Source organism: Paralichthys olivaceus, chromosome 14 (assembly GCF_024713975.1).
Source record: "Paralichthys olivaceus isolate ysfri-2021 chromosome 14, ASM2471397v2, whole genome shotgun sequence".
NCBI lineage: Eukaryota > Metazoa > Chordata > Actinopteri > Pleuronectiformes > Paralichthyidae > Paralichthys > Paralichthys olivaceus.
In genome coordinates, this window is record NC_091106.1 from 4,217,698 (window position 1) to 4,232,124 (window position 14,427).

General features: G+C 41.6%; 1 protein-coding gene and 1 long non-coding RNA gene across 34 annotated transcripts in view; both read right to left on the minus strand.

Annotated features, from left to right (window-relative positions):
- Nucleotides 1–14,427, minus strand: part of rims1a (regulating synaptic membrane exocytosis 1a) — an 88,685-nt gene that overhangs the window by 37,369 nt on the left and 36,889 nt on the right. For 32 of the 33 annotated variants that reach the window (XM_069538480.1, XM_069538482.1, XM_069538481.1 and 29 more), the window contains 2 exons: nucleotides 5,852–6,123; nucleotides 3,755–4,452 (listed from right to left, as the gene is read on the minus strand). In XM_069538480.1, coding sequence (XP_069394581.1) covers nucleotides 3,755–4,452; nucleotides 5,852–6,123 — 970 coding nt within the window. The remainder of the gene's footprint in view (nucleotides 1–3,754; nucleotides 4,453–5,851; nucleotides 6,124–14,427) is intronic. The other variant, XM_069538483.1, reaches the window with a different exon arrangement.
- Nucleotides 9,564–13,377, minus strand: LOC109635390 (uncharacterized). Its single transcript, XR_011246032.1, has 2 exons — nucleotides 12,897–13,377; nucleotides 9,564–10,401 (listed from the first exon to the last, which is right to left on the minus strand). It is a non-coding gene; the product is annotated as an uncharacterized lncRNA (long non-coding RNA).

Genomic DNA, 14,427 nt, shown 5'->3' on the forward strand with positions numbered 1-14,427 from the left:
TCACTGCATGTAACAGCATCTTCTCTGGCACTTTTAAGTCTATTCTTAGATTCTTCCTTATCGAACTCAACGCTGTGCCCATATTTTCATGTCTTCTAATCATCAACTGGTAAAGATGCTGTATGTTTAATAGCTTCCGTCTATAAGCATTGTATAATGTAGTTAGCCAAACAAATTTGCTGGGTGCTGGGAACAGAGTTAATGTATATGTTTGGCAACCTGCTAAAAGCTGTTAAAAATCTGCCAGTGATTATTACGTTTCACACACAGATGTGGATTTCTAAACATAAAATGGAAAATCTATGGGGAAAAACAATTTTGATGTATTTTGCCAGTGCTGGAGAATTTCGTGCAACAATGTAATGTTCAGGGGCCAGAAAAAACCCTGTGAGATAAGGAGGTAAAAAGTGAATTTAAGTGCACATGAGTGTATTATGTTGTCTTCCTCCTTCGTATCAGACCATGAGTTTTTAGTGTTTGTGTGTGGGAGGATACTTGCAAAGATTATAATGGGATCTACTGTACTGTGACTGCATATTTGTGTGTGTGTGTGTGTGTGTGCACATGTGTGTGTGCACTGTGCATATTTTCCTGCACTGATCTTATGATGATTTACATGCCTGGATGCTTCTCGGCTGCCAGCAACCACATCTTGGGGCTGACCCAGTCTCTGTCTCGAGCTAAAAAAGGAAGCAGCATCTCGCTGCCACAACAGTATGTTTAAAACCTGGGCTGACAGGACACTCTCATACTAAACCTCTACTTGATCGATGTCATAGCGTCTGGTGTGGGTCCAGGCTGGTGCTGCATGCACCCTATCTTCCATCGGACGCACCACACTTTATTGATGTTGACTTCCTGTGACAGTGAAGCCATAATGTAGCATGAGCATGGCTACAGTCATTGTGCTTATTAAACACTGTCAAGGTTATGAGGTACTAACAGTAAAATGACATGAACTGTCATGTGGTGGTAAATGAAAAGAAGAGAGACAGCAGCGAGAACTATGAACGTGAGTTAGTTCGTATATTAAGAAGTTTGTAAAACACATATTGACAAGCATTACAAAACAATTTAGAAACCAATAGTTAGTTATTCTAATTAATAATATTACAGCGTGGATCAAAGTGGTGGATCAACTGTCTTGCTGACAATCCCATCCCTTAAGCCAGGCCATTAGTGTGGGTAGTAATAGGGAACATTAACTGTGCTCACTGTACCCAGAGGAGCTTTTCAAAAGGGTCTCAAGATTCATATTATGTGTAAACTGAGCCCATGTAAAAGAACCCTTAAAGGTACAGTGTGTAGAATTTAGTGATATCTAGTGTTGAAGCTGCATGTTGCAGCTGAACACCCCTCACCTCACCCTCTCCTTCCAAACATGAAAAAGAACCTGTGGTAGCCTTTAATTGTCATAAAAACTCAAAAGGTGTTTAGTTTGTTCAGTCTGGACTAATGTAAAAAACATGGCGGCCTCCGTAGAGAGGGTCCCCTCGATGTAAATATAAAGTATTTGAATATAAAGGGTCTTTTCTGGGGTAAAGAAAACTACAATTCATACAATTTAGATGAAACAAACTAGTGAAAACATCATGAGGATTATTCTACATTAAATTTCTGACAATAGTTCCCTTAGACCTAAATCTTACACACTGAAATCGAGTGATATCATGTTTTCAGCAATTTGGTTCAAACATTTAGAAAGAAACTACTTCTGGTGCTTGTGGCAGCAACATAAATGCTTTACAAACGATTTGGCTTTTAGAGAACACAATATTACGTTAAACCAATCTGCAGATGACAGCACTAACATTCCCAGCCACAAAGCATTTTTTGTGTAATCTAAAAATTTCTCAGTGTGCATTTTTTCAGAAAACTTACAACAGGACCAGTGGTTATAAGCTGCTACGTACACTCAAATTAAAGACTAGTCATTGACTGCACAGCAGTGAGTTTGAGTGCCTTGAGTTGTTAGTGTTAAAGTGACTTAACCCAGCTTGGACATGACAGACTTGGAGCGTAAACGGTGGTGTGTTCTCAGGCTTGGGGACATAGTCGGCTATGTGAGGCCACACAAGGTCAACACAGGGATCAGCCGAGGTCAAACCGCCCCATCACAGACACACCAACATACATGTGAACACACAGTGTGGGATTGTGCCCCCTCTGGGCCAAGCTGAAAACAATACAACATGACACAAAGGCAAACATTAAGATACACACACACACACAGGCTCACACACATTTGTTAACATGCACACTGAATGTACTGCACAGCTGCTCACTTTGACATTCAGTGGTATGTTGTGTAAACCTACGGTTCAATATAGATTTTAATAAGACAGCAGGATAACAAGTTAAAAGCTGAATCTTCCAGAGTCAGTATCAGAGCTGCCTTACCTGTTGTGATCAATCTACACAGAGAGTTCAAGCAGGGAGGTGTCTCCACATTCACAGCCTGAATGAAGGCGGCAGACTGAGACTGAAAAGCTCGCTGCACGTCTCACATTCACATCCACTAATACAGTGTTCAAGTGTGGGAGTGTTCAAGCACACGCACACACACACACACTGCAATGCCCCGCACACAGCCAAATAAAATGTATTATATCATTATTTCCTTAAATGAATGCCGTAACTGTAAATAGTGCTGGTTGAAGAGGTTTGTAAATTGCTTGAGAACTGTAAATCCTATGTTGCTTTTATTATCCTTCATCCTAATGACCTAATCAGGGTGATTTACAACAGTACACTGTAGTTGAAGGAGACCTTGTGCGTCTAGGTGCCGCGAGGATTATCATAAAATAAAAGAATTAAATCAAGGCAACAGTTAAGATGATGTCCCCCAGGGGTTGCTCTTTGAGCCATGCATTAACCTCAAGTAATTCCAGTAAAAGCTATTGCACATTACTGTTCTTTCTTGATTTTAAGCTATAGTTCCTTCATTTCTGTTCTTTTCATACATGTCAGTTTGTAGAATTATCACAGATAGAAAATGATATGCTCAAAACTGGCAAACTACCTGCATGTTAATGGCTGACTATTTGCAGAACCACTGCCCCCACTATACAAGTAACCTTAAAATGCAAGTGAGTGCAGATGAGTGAACGGATCGGCAGCAGCTTCAAACAGAATGCTTCCACATTAAGCAAACATCTCACTATAGGTCATTTGCTAGCTGCTGTGTGTCTGATGTTAAAGAACAGTGCCGCTATGAATGCTAATGTCCATTCTATAAATGTATGTTTGTCCCAGTTCCATACTTAATTATATTTCAGGGTTTGTGTCTCTTGTATATTCCCCCTTAAAAGTCTGTATGCAGAATGAAAGCCGCCTGATTTTTGAGCGACTGTAAACACTGTGTTATTTATATAACTGGCTGTTCACACTGATTCTGGCTAAAGCCTCCATCACCACAAAGAAGGCAGCTAAAAACATTTTACAGATGCTTTAAAGGATACATTTAGAGTGAGATACAATGGTCCAATACTAATACCAAGAGCAGTGATTGAACATGTGATGTGAGAAATACCCTACAGGAAGTTGCTATGAAGATTTTCAGTGCTGACCAGCAGTTAAAGTATCTTCTTGGTTTAAACAGTTTGAGGAACTGTGCAGAGACAGATCACTTCCCTCAGATCTTCTCAAAATCAAATATACCCCATAATATCTCATGTGATGGATGAAAGAACAAATGAATGGACAGACGTCAATACTGTCCATGCAGAAAGTAATGATGGATACTGCCACTAACCTCTCTCGCTGACACTTTCAATCTCAGCATCCTCACAGCTGCTGTACTCTGGCGTGGTCCCCCCTTCCTCTTCCGAACTGCTAACGCTGGTTTGTCTCTTCCCTCCAGCCCCCAGCCCTCGTTTCGACTTGTAGGGCCTTGGCGGTGGTGGGCGCAGAGATTCTGATTGGTCAGAGCTTAGTGAGTCGTTGCGCAGCATGCTCTCAGCCTTCTCCCGTTTGGTCCGCCTCACCCCAGGTCCCTGGTCGAGGGCCGAGCCAGGTCCCAAGACAGAAGGCTCTCTAAGTTCAGGGGGAGGGGCTCGCTGAGCCAGGGTGTGTTCGTGCGGCCCACCAACCCCACCCACCGTCCTTTGACCAGGCCGAACACCATCCCCAAGCTCCCCTACTATGCCCACGCCATGACCCTGCATGGGCACAGGGTGTCCCCGGCCTCCAGGAGGGACCAGCCCTGCTTGGCAAGGGGTGGCACCGTTGTGGTCCACACGGCGGGAGCCCCCCTCTTCTGTCCGCCTTACTCCGCCACTTCCTCCCACAGGGTCATGCTCCAGAGAGCGTCCCTTAGTCAGTCGCCGGCTTTCTCTGCGCTCCCTGGACTCCCCACGGAGGTCCCGATCCATTGAGACCTGGGTCTGAAGCCTGGGCTGTCCTGGCCGCCGATCTCCCCGACCAGCTCCTGCACCTCCACGTCCATTTCTCCTGGGGGATAATCAATATGGGGACAGAGAGGGAAAGACAATAGAATAGACAAACACTGTTAATAAACAAGATATGGTGTTTCAAGCACATAAATCACTGGATATTAGTAGTATTTACATGTTTGAAGAGCTGTTGTGTAAGACCAAGCTCACTAGCTCCAAAAGCCAGGCTAGAGATGTCATTAATATGTCTACCCTACTACCATGTTACAGGTGCTATAGTAGCAAATGTCGACCATGAAAAATTTCAAAGAAGCTAATGCTCAGTAAAAGTTGAACATAGAATCATTACACTTTCTACACTATCATGAAAGTTGGTGATCAGAAATCAACATGCTTGAACATGTTACAATTCAGATATAAGACAGGTCACGTTAATCCTGATCAGCCTCCCCAGTTTGCTGTGTCAGCATGCTGTTATTTGATAATAGATTTGTAGGTATCATGAAAAAAGTTAAGAAATGAACTGAGATTTCAGCCATAATAACCATATAGTCATACTGGAGCTCAAGCGAAAGAGAGTGGATCACCACAGAGAGCAGGATTAAACCACCGGGAACCATAAATGTCATTTCAGGTCAAACAATACCATTTAGTTTGTAATGATCTAATGAGTATTGCAGCAGATGACGAATTAAAAAAACAAAAATAAACAAAAAGGAACATCCAATCAATTGTATCAATGGTAGTTTTTTATTGCCGCTGACTTCTATAACACAACTTGTTGTATTAGACAGTTTCCTTTAACTTATGAAACTGGTATGATTTTGTGTCTGTCACCACTTGATTGTTATCATTAGTATCCACTTATAGAAAGTCGAGAGTGACCACGCTTCCTACGATCCTGTGTTTTGGAACTGACTACATTCTTCCATTACACTTAGAGCAGCATAGGAAACAACAACGCAGACAGCTTTCTTAAGAGCTGTAATCCACCACTGTATAAAAGAGGCAACGGATGAATGCAGGAGTTAATGCTCAGTAGAACAAATATTAACATATTTCATGAGTGGCCTTCTGTCTGGTGGCTGAGAGAGCCTATGTTAAAGGTACACTCCCACATTTTACACATCAAAACCACTTTACTAATTATGGTTAGTTCTACTGTACTTGTGAGAGCAGTTACATCATCACACCTTCTGTGGCTCAGGGGGGATTTTCTAAAACGTAATAACTCTGATGATGTCACAGTGATGTCACTAGGGTCATAAAATATTAGATTTCATCTTAAATTGGAAAAAAAAACCTGTATCAGGTTAAAAGCTACAAGGTGCCATTACATTTTAAAGGTGTGACAATTCTTCTTCATTATGAGAGTAAAACACATTTATTAAGCTTCATATCTTGGCCTGATTACATTTTTTTAGTAATAAAAAGTCGAAAACATTGCTTCATATTACGTGTCTCGCGGTGGTTCGCTACGTGACCTTGCATCGGCGCCAGGTGTGGTCCCGGGTGCGTTTGGTCGGTTGGGGTCTTGGTTTGCTGTGGTGGAGTCTGAGGGGGCTTGGGAGCGCGATCGGAGCTTCTTATCCCCAGACGTTTGGCACACGGACGGCTCGCTGACAGCTGATCCAAGGCCAGCGGGGTTTCCCGGCGAACTCGTGAACCAGTCGCCCGGCTTGGTGAGGATCTCCTGCTGCTTCCGGCAGTTATTACACACCCAGATCACCTAGGAAACAAGGAGTATAGGTAGGGATTACAACCACATCTATTTAAAATAACCAGACTTTCAATAGTACTTAGCTTCATCTGCTCGTTTGCCAACAAGCTGTCCTCGCCACGTTTCATCAGATAATTTATGACATACATTAACATAACCCTGCTGAGGAGTTTAATGCAGCCAACATACACATTATCACTCTAATATGTCTAACAACTGCAGTCAGTGAAAGCTATCTTGGCCATCTACTTTTCCAACCACTAATCTGAGGCCCGGCTTCAGTCGTGGTGACTGTCAATCTAAGGAAATGGAACAATGCTTCCTAAAGAGCTGCACTGCTGCCAACGAGTCGTCCAGAAAGAGGCTTTAACGGAAGCTTTTTGAGATCCGCATCATGGCCGTTATACCAGGGAGAAGCTCGACTTCCACCGTGGGCTGCTTCTGGCCTCCAAATGGAGAACACAAAGCCAACTGTGTAATGAAAGGACACTCACTCCGCTCACTGCCAAATTTATATCCCACGTCTTCTCTCTCTGTTCGTCCCATCACACATATGCAAACCGACCGTACATTGGCTGTGTTCACATATTACATCTGAGCGTCCACATTTCCTCCTCACCCGACACACACGCAGGCTTTTGTTCTGTCATCAGTGAGAATACCAAAAACAAAAATACACAGCCAGTTCTGGGTGTAACATGTGGAGTAGTATCTGATGTCATTACATTTTGACAATGACAATTTAATTACATTTCAAGCAGATTTTACAGCGTACAGTATTTCTGTGTCTCCTTGAACACATAAGGTTTTCTGTAGTTCCTCACAGAAACCTGGATTCACCGTCACTAGTTGTGTTTAACGTGGGTTCTGCCACTTTTGATGCAAAATTATTTTTTCAGTGCCATAGGAATGTGAACTTTTTAAAAACTTTTTATTTCATTAAAACAAGCCAACTTCTAGTACGGCACTATCTCTTATTGTATGTAAATGCAGCATAATGAGCCTTTACTGTAGCACAAGAACTTTAATACAATTTTCAAAACTAAAACCTAATGAAAAATACTGTATATGATCAAGAAATATCTACAAAATAGACAAATGTGCCAATCGAGTAGTGAATTGGACAGTTGTTGATAGTTCATGCTATGAACACCACTATCATTATTGCAACCTGAAAGACACATCATCACCTGTAAATTATGGTAGATATCATCCTATCTAGTGAATGAAACCTAATTATTAACCGTAGAAATATTTTAACAGAATTTTTTTTTTTTCTAATGGTTTTTAAACGCATCTTACAATCTTCTTCACCAGAGTGAGTTTTCTCATTTGTTGTATGTATTCCACAAACTACAGAAGAATCTGTTAACATTTCCTTCTTCACATGAAGCCTGGTGGTGAGACAGCTGGCCTATTTATTTTACATTTGAAACTATAGTGGTTAACCCTGTATTATCTTATAAGAAAATAAAATGTGACATTGAAAAAAGGCCAGCTACAATAGACTATTACTTAGGTATTAAATTCTATATGTCCATTTCTAACAGCTTCAGTCGTACACACTCTGAAACACAATCTTAAATAGAGCATGTGACATGTTCTTATCTGCTACTCATCAAATTCACTGTCAGCTAATATCAGTAAGGGAAGCCGGTTACATCCTAGAATAGATGTGAGGACTCATCCAGAACATGAATGGCTACAGTGTGAACACAGCCACCGTCACAGCCGTGTGTTGTGTTCGGAGTCAGAATGAGGAAGAGGGGATGATGGCAGGAAATAGAGAAGGAGAGGATGGAAGAGGAGACTGAGGGGAGGTTAGAGTCAGTCCCTCTCCTCCAGCCACCAGGGTTCTCATTACTCCTGAACACTCCCCAATGACTCTTTAAAGAGAGCTAAAATAAAACACTCTGGCATCGGCCATCTCTCCCTCCCTCTCTTTCCCTCTTCCTCCTCCTCTCCCTCTATCTCTCTCACCCCTCCTTTCCCTTCCATTTATCCCTCCTCCAGATTGCTTTTGATTAAAGCTACAAAAGACGAAGAGAAAACAGCTTTACACCAACGCAGCTATATTTATCCTGCCAAACACCCCAGCACCACCAGGGAGAGAGTGGAAATGTGTGCTCAAACAACACACACACACACACACACACACACACACACACACACACACACACACACACACACACACACACACAGCAAAGAAAGCAAAACACTCATGTGGGACATAATAGCTTTGGTGAGAACATCCACCAATCTGTGATTTTCTGCAGCCAGACCAGCGAGGTGGACGTCTGCCAGGTCGACACTGCAGTGCTCGTCTACTTGTACATACGTGTACAGACAGGCACTGGTGACCAGATGCCGTGTTCAGTGGTCACATATCAATTTCAATGCGTCCTTAAGGAATATTGTTAAATAAAGCTGGTCTCAATATCCACCTGCTCCTAATTGAACAAAATATCTTCAGAAATAAAACGTTTGAACACTTTTAAGACAAATGTTATCATTACTGTCAATACATTTGAGTTCTACTCCAAAAGAAAGACGTTGTTGCTGCGCTTTAACTACTGATGGAATCGTCGTTGATTACTTTGTCAATTAGGGAGTTGATTCATTGTTCACTTCAAAGAATGTGTAAAACAACCATACAAGTTCCCAAGTTCGTCAAATGACCATTTCTAATTATAGTATTTATGAAAAACTTGATATATAAAACACTCAAATGCAACAAATGTTCATAGAAGCTGGAAGCCTTTTTTTTAAACACTCAGTAGAGTACACACCTCCCGAACAGTCCCCTTATGAAACATTTGAATTCACTAGATCCAGATTTTTAATTGGATCTGCACCAAATTGCACACACTCATAAATATCACTCCCCTAAACATCCCTGACTTCCACCAAGATCTATGAATTACTCTCTGAAGAATCTGAAAAACTCTGATAAAGAGAGTGAAATAAAAACTCCTGGATGTGCCCCCTGATCTAGAAGTGATGGAAATCAGTTGAGTAATTTTGTCATCATCCTGCTAACAAACAAACGCAGACAAAACCTTATAAATTGATGTTGTCTCATGCACAGCTATATGTACACTTTGGTAGAACCAAGCAGCACAACATATACCTTTGTTTAAGTTAAGCAGCACAGCTCACTGCAGAACAAGCAGTAGTTAGATTTACAGCAGAATCTACTTAAGTCATTTCTTTATGAAATGAGTGGAGTCGTGTGCCCAAGCCCAAACCTTTAATTCTTATTCAATCTTTTAACCCACATTAAATGTTGTTGTTAGGTTTATGTTCTGTCTCGCCCACAAGGAGTTTCAGTAAACAGCCGTCTTGGAGCTGCTAAACATGAGAAAGATGTGTTTGCGATATCTTACCTGTGACATCGCCCCACTTGTAAATCTTATGAAGTGTAAAAAAACAAAAAACAACACCACATACAACTTCTCTGTACTTTAATCTGAAACAAACAATTACAGAAATAGCAGAACTTGGAACCACAAACAAAATAACAAACAGTATGGGGATCAAACCCGTTGACCAAACAAAAAACTGTGAAACGTTTAAGGAACAACTGGTAGTTCTAACACCAAATTAACAATCAGCATTACAGTGAATTGTGCAAGTTAACTACAGGTCTGATAGTGAAAGATTAACTGCTAAAGCCTCAAGGCTGATTAAAGTTGCACTTAATAAAAACTCAATCCCATCGTGGGAGAATTAACTTCCTGTCTTTCCTGCTAGAAAGCTCAACATCTCTGCCTGTGCCATATACCATAGCAGTTTCTGTATGGCACCAGACACAGGGGCACCTTGCAGCTCTGGCACATCCAAGATGTCATCTGGTGCCTCCCCAGGTATCTGCAGTTTCTGCACTGCATACTCCCGACAACCTGGTACCACCTGGTAGGCTGGATAGTCACAGGAAAGTGCTCCAGCGACGGTCTGGGCCTGTATCTCCCTGACATCCCTGACATGTACCTTCTTCGTCTGTAACTTCTGCGATTACAGTTGAAGCTGAAGCCGTACGTGTGTTGCATGAAAACAGGACCTCTTGATTCATGATAGCCTTGTGCTCTGTAGGGGTGTGACGCAGCAGAGCTCCTCCTCTGGGTTCGGTTGTAAGACCTCGGCCTCGGAGCTCTGTGGAGTGATGCTGCAGATGTTGTTGGAGGGGCTGGGGGTGAGGCATGCTGATCCAAAGGGTAAGGAGAAGATAACCCCCATTCTTCATCATTTGGATCCACAGGATCCTTCTCCTCTTCCACTCGACTAAAACTATGCACACACAAACACGCAGGGATTTAATCACTACTGCTAAAATCAAACTGTAACTGATGGAGGAGGTGCAGCACGGAGCTGCTTAATACATGTGCAATTTCAAATGGAGACCCATGTTCCAGACCTCTCCACCTCTGTAACTCTTATAGCAATTTAAAAGAAAAGATTAAGGAACTTAAGTCCCAACTCAGACAAATTATCAGGTGACCAGGACATGCTGGTCAAGATCAAACATATTTGTGAATAAGGAACACAATGTGCTTTATATCTAATATACTGTTTTCACTTGGACTTGTCTGAGTCTATATGTTGATACTTAAACGTTAGGGGAGTTCTGATTCCAGTGGTGAGCTACTTTTTGTTTTATTTGAAATAATTTAGGGGTAAATGGGGCTTTACTCTGAGTTTTGTATCCACACGTCACACTACAGGTTTGTCAATACTAAGGCTGGGCGATATTAGGATGATATGACTTGTGATAAATAAACAAATACTTAAGTATACGGTGTTGAAGTCTTTCTGCTTTGGGTTCTAACATAGACCCCATACAGTGGGTAACCAGGGAGCCATGCACAGCTCCACTAAGTCTGCTTACAGTGATCATTTGGGCTCTTTACTTACATAGTAAAAGTTATATTTGACAGTGTTCTCTGGCTCTGTCAGTAGTTTACTGCTCCTTTCTGTGTCTCTAGCATTCACGCTGCGCACTGCCAACCAAATCAAGCCCAACCAAGTGAGCCCTGCCTCTCATTCAACTCTCCACACATTGTCTAAGTTTACCAATTCTGTTGTTTTCGCCCAGTCTGAGTTTATACATGTGTCCGATCATGCAGGTTTTGTTTGTGTCTGTGTGTGTTTGTGTGTCAACAAGAGAAGAAAAGAGTGAGCGGGACGGCTGATGATTGCGTACGCTGCTCTGAAGAAAGATTCAACTCATTTAGAAAAGTATTGATCATCGTGTGATGATCAGTGTTGATATTGTGGCGTCGTTTCAAAGAAATCGGCGTTTAAACTGAAGCGAGTCAGAAACGTCAGCTTAGTCTGTGAGAGAGAGAGAGAGAGAAGTGAGCAGCGGAGACTGTGTGTGTGCGCACCTTTACCTTTCCCTCAGGTTCTGGGACTATCATAAAGAAGTTACGCAATTATTTTATAGTAATTAATCACTTATAGAGATTAATTTGGTCCCATGATCCTTTGCAGTTTCCACTGTACTAGAATTTTGTCTGGAGGCGGAGGCAGATTCAGGAAAAACCCTGGACAGGCCCGTCAATGATCTGAATATCTTTAATTTAGTATCGAGGGCGGCAGGGCTCCATCTGATTGGCCAAACATATTGACATGCAGAGTGTGAATGCGTGGCACATGGGACACTATCTTTTGCAGATCAAGCTGTCCCTTGATATCACAATGATGGTCAATTTATATATGTATGTATCATACAGCCCTAGTTAACGTGGTTCTCTTTTTAAGAACTTGTTCCCCTTTCCATCCTTTTAAACCAAGTCACAAAAACCCAACTGGATTCATGTACATGAAGTACTCGATAGATATACAGTGATACATGTATTTGAATTACCTGCAAATAGGACCTGTGTGCCACCAGCAGATAAAGTATAAATATGGACAGTGCAAAGTCCTACAGTGATGCTGGCCATCACATTAATTACAGCAGTGTGGTCATGTTTTAACATATTTCTTGGGTATTCATTTGACTATTAGGACGAGTAGCACTAACCAGCTGATAGTCATGTTTCACATTTGAATAGCAGGTACATCCGGAGCCCCTGAAGCCCCTAAAGATTGTTTTTATCTTGTCAGCACAAGTTATTGTCGTCGTGGGAACAATATTGTGCCACAAGATAAATAAGCTGTGCACACAGAGTTAATATCTGCGTAGTACAGACATGACTGGCTGAATCTTTGAAAACAACACTAAGTTACTTTTATAGCTTTTAAGAGTTTGTTAATTTCTCAAGTGTCCTGATAGAAACATAATGCTTCTGTGGGCTGAGCCTGTTTCCCTTCAGTACGCTCAGCACATGATTCCTGACAACCCTGTGTCTCTGTGCACTGACATTCCCAGAAGATAAAACTGTTCTCCATGCTATGGTGCACATCTGGTGGCTTTGTGCATCTGAGGGATTAAATCACAAACATCTTCTTTCAATAAATATCTTAAAGAAAGATACAAAATATCGTTTATAAGTCTTCAGGGACTAACACGTGTCTTCATCCCTGTGATAACTCAAACCTGCGTTTACCTGCTATTGCATGTCAAAATGGCTGTCGAGAAGAAGGTGTGCTTCTTCTACACGTAAATGAATGTACGGCTTTAACATTAGACTCAATCACTGCGACGGACACATGACCACACTGGTCCTGAACGCTCGGTGGGTGTTTCAGCATCGGCGCCGCGGTTTGCTCCGCGTGTGACGGCGACAGAAGTGACGGCGACGGGCGGGTGACAGGGTGTGAGACACGGCCGCACTCACTGCTCCTCCTCGGTCTCCGGCGCTGCGGATGCGGTCCCGTGGCGGGTGCGGGCCGCGTAGCACTCATCCCATGTGGGGCTGGCTTTAGTCACGACGGCCCAGGACTCCCTGAAGCGTCTGCTCGACATGTTGTCTGTGGACAACGACACCTGCAGCCCGTTCACACGACAGCCTGCTGCACCGTCCTGTCTGCTCATGCTACTGACCGACCGCTGCACCACTGACGCTCCTCCACGGACACAGGGAATCACATGACCTCTTTTACTTCAGGTGGCGCAGGGATTTCCAAACTATGCGTTGGTACAAGGTTTATTCATTGGCACTATCTATTTAAAAATATCTCTGGGAAGGCTTTATAAACGATTTATAGATATGTTTAATTACAAACTATAACACGGGCTAATACAGAGATAACTCTATAAGTCTTTAAAAAGTGGACAAATCTGTTAAATTTCTTGTGTGATCTTTATTTATTGGACAATTCAGTTTACAAGACAGTGCCTGACCCTTAGAACCTTTATTGCATCCTGTGAGGTCACTATTATTATAAAATTAATACTGTAGATGAATTTAAAACACGTCTGTGTCTATGTTTGGGGTCAAATTCAACTCAGACATGTATACATACAAAAAACTGTTAGTTTTAGAAGCAGCAAGTAAACACAGATTGGAATCATAATACCTTTAATGGCCAAGTAACGTATATCTGCACACAATATGAATTTGGCTTAGAGGTTGAAAAACATGATGTAAAGAAATAAAACCATACATCATATAAAAATGTAATAGAATACTTATGTCTCCTCCTGGCCTCAGTGGCCAGGGTTTGGTTTGGGCCATCAGGATGCTGATGAAACATATTAAAATTCTCTTTGACTAATTTATAGGTTTGAATTTCACCTCAGGATTAAATTAAAGTGTGAGTGTAAGTTTCACAAATAATGAAATCGTTTGGTTCATCAGCACCCCATTATCATAAATTTCGGCTTTGAACAGATTGTGCAGGAAACTGTGTCTATTCTGAAGAAGAAACCCACAGACGGCCTCTTTTGTGTTTGGGGGTGGTTGACTGAAGGTAATTGTTGGTCACATCTGTGTGCTATTTAAAGGGGTCCACAGTTTGAGATCGGGTTTGAGTAATCAAGTTATGATGACTTTTTTCTCATTGATTACAAATATTAAGACATTATTTTCAAAATCTCAAGAATTTTTTCTTTCTTCCATATGGCCCGCATACTCTTTCCTAGTTTCCCATTTAGGACCATAGAAAAAAATATATTCTTAGAATGATTATGGTGGTCAGTAATAGCTTTATGATTATTTATCATATTTTGTCCACACACAAATAGAAAAAGTAGCCATATTGGTCAGAGGATTTAACATTATAAACCCAATACTATTCCTAAAATAAAGTTTTGCTGTTTATAATAATCTTATCATCTTAAGTCTACTACTACTATTTTTGTACTAAAGGATAGAGGGTGTTAAGCAGCATGTCTTATTTTGTTTAAATACAATATGCATATTATTT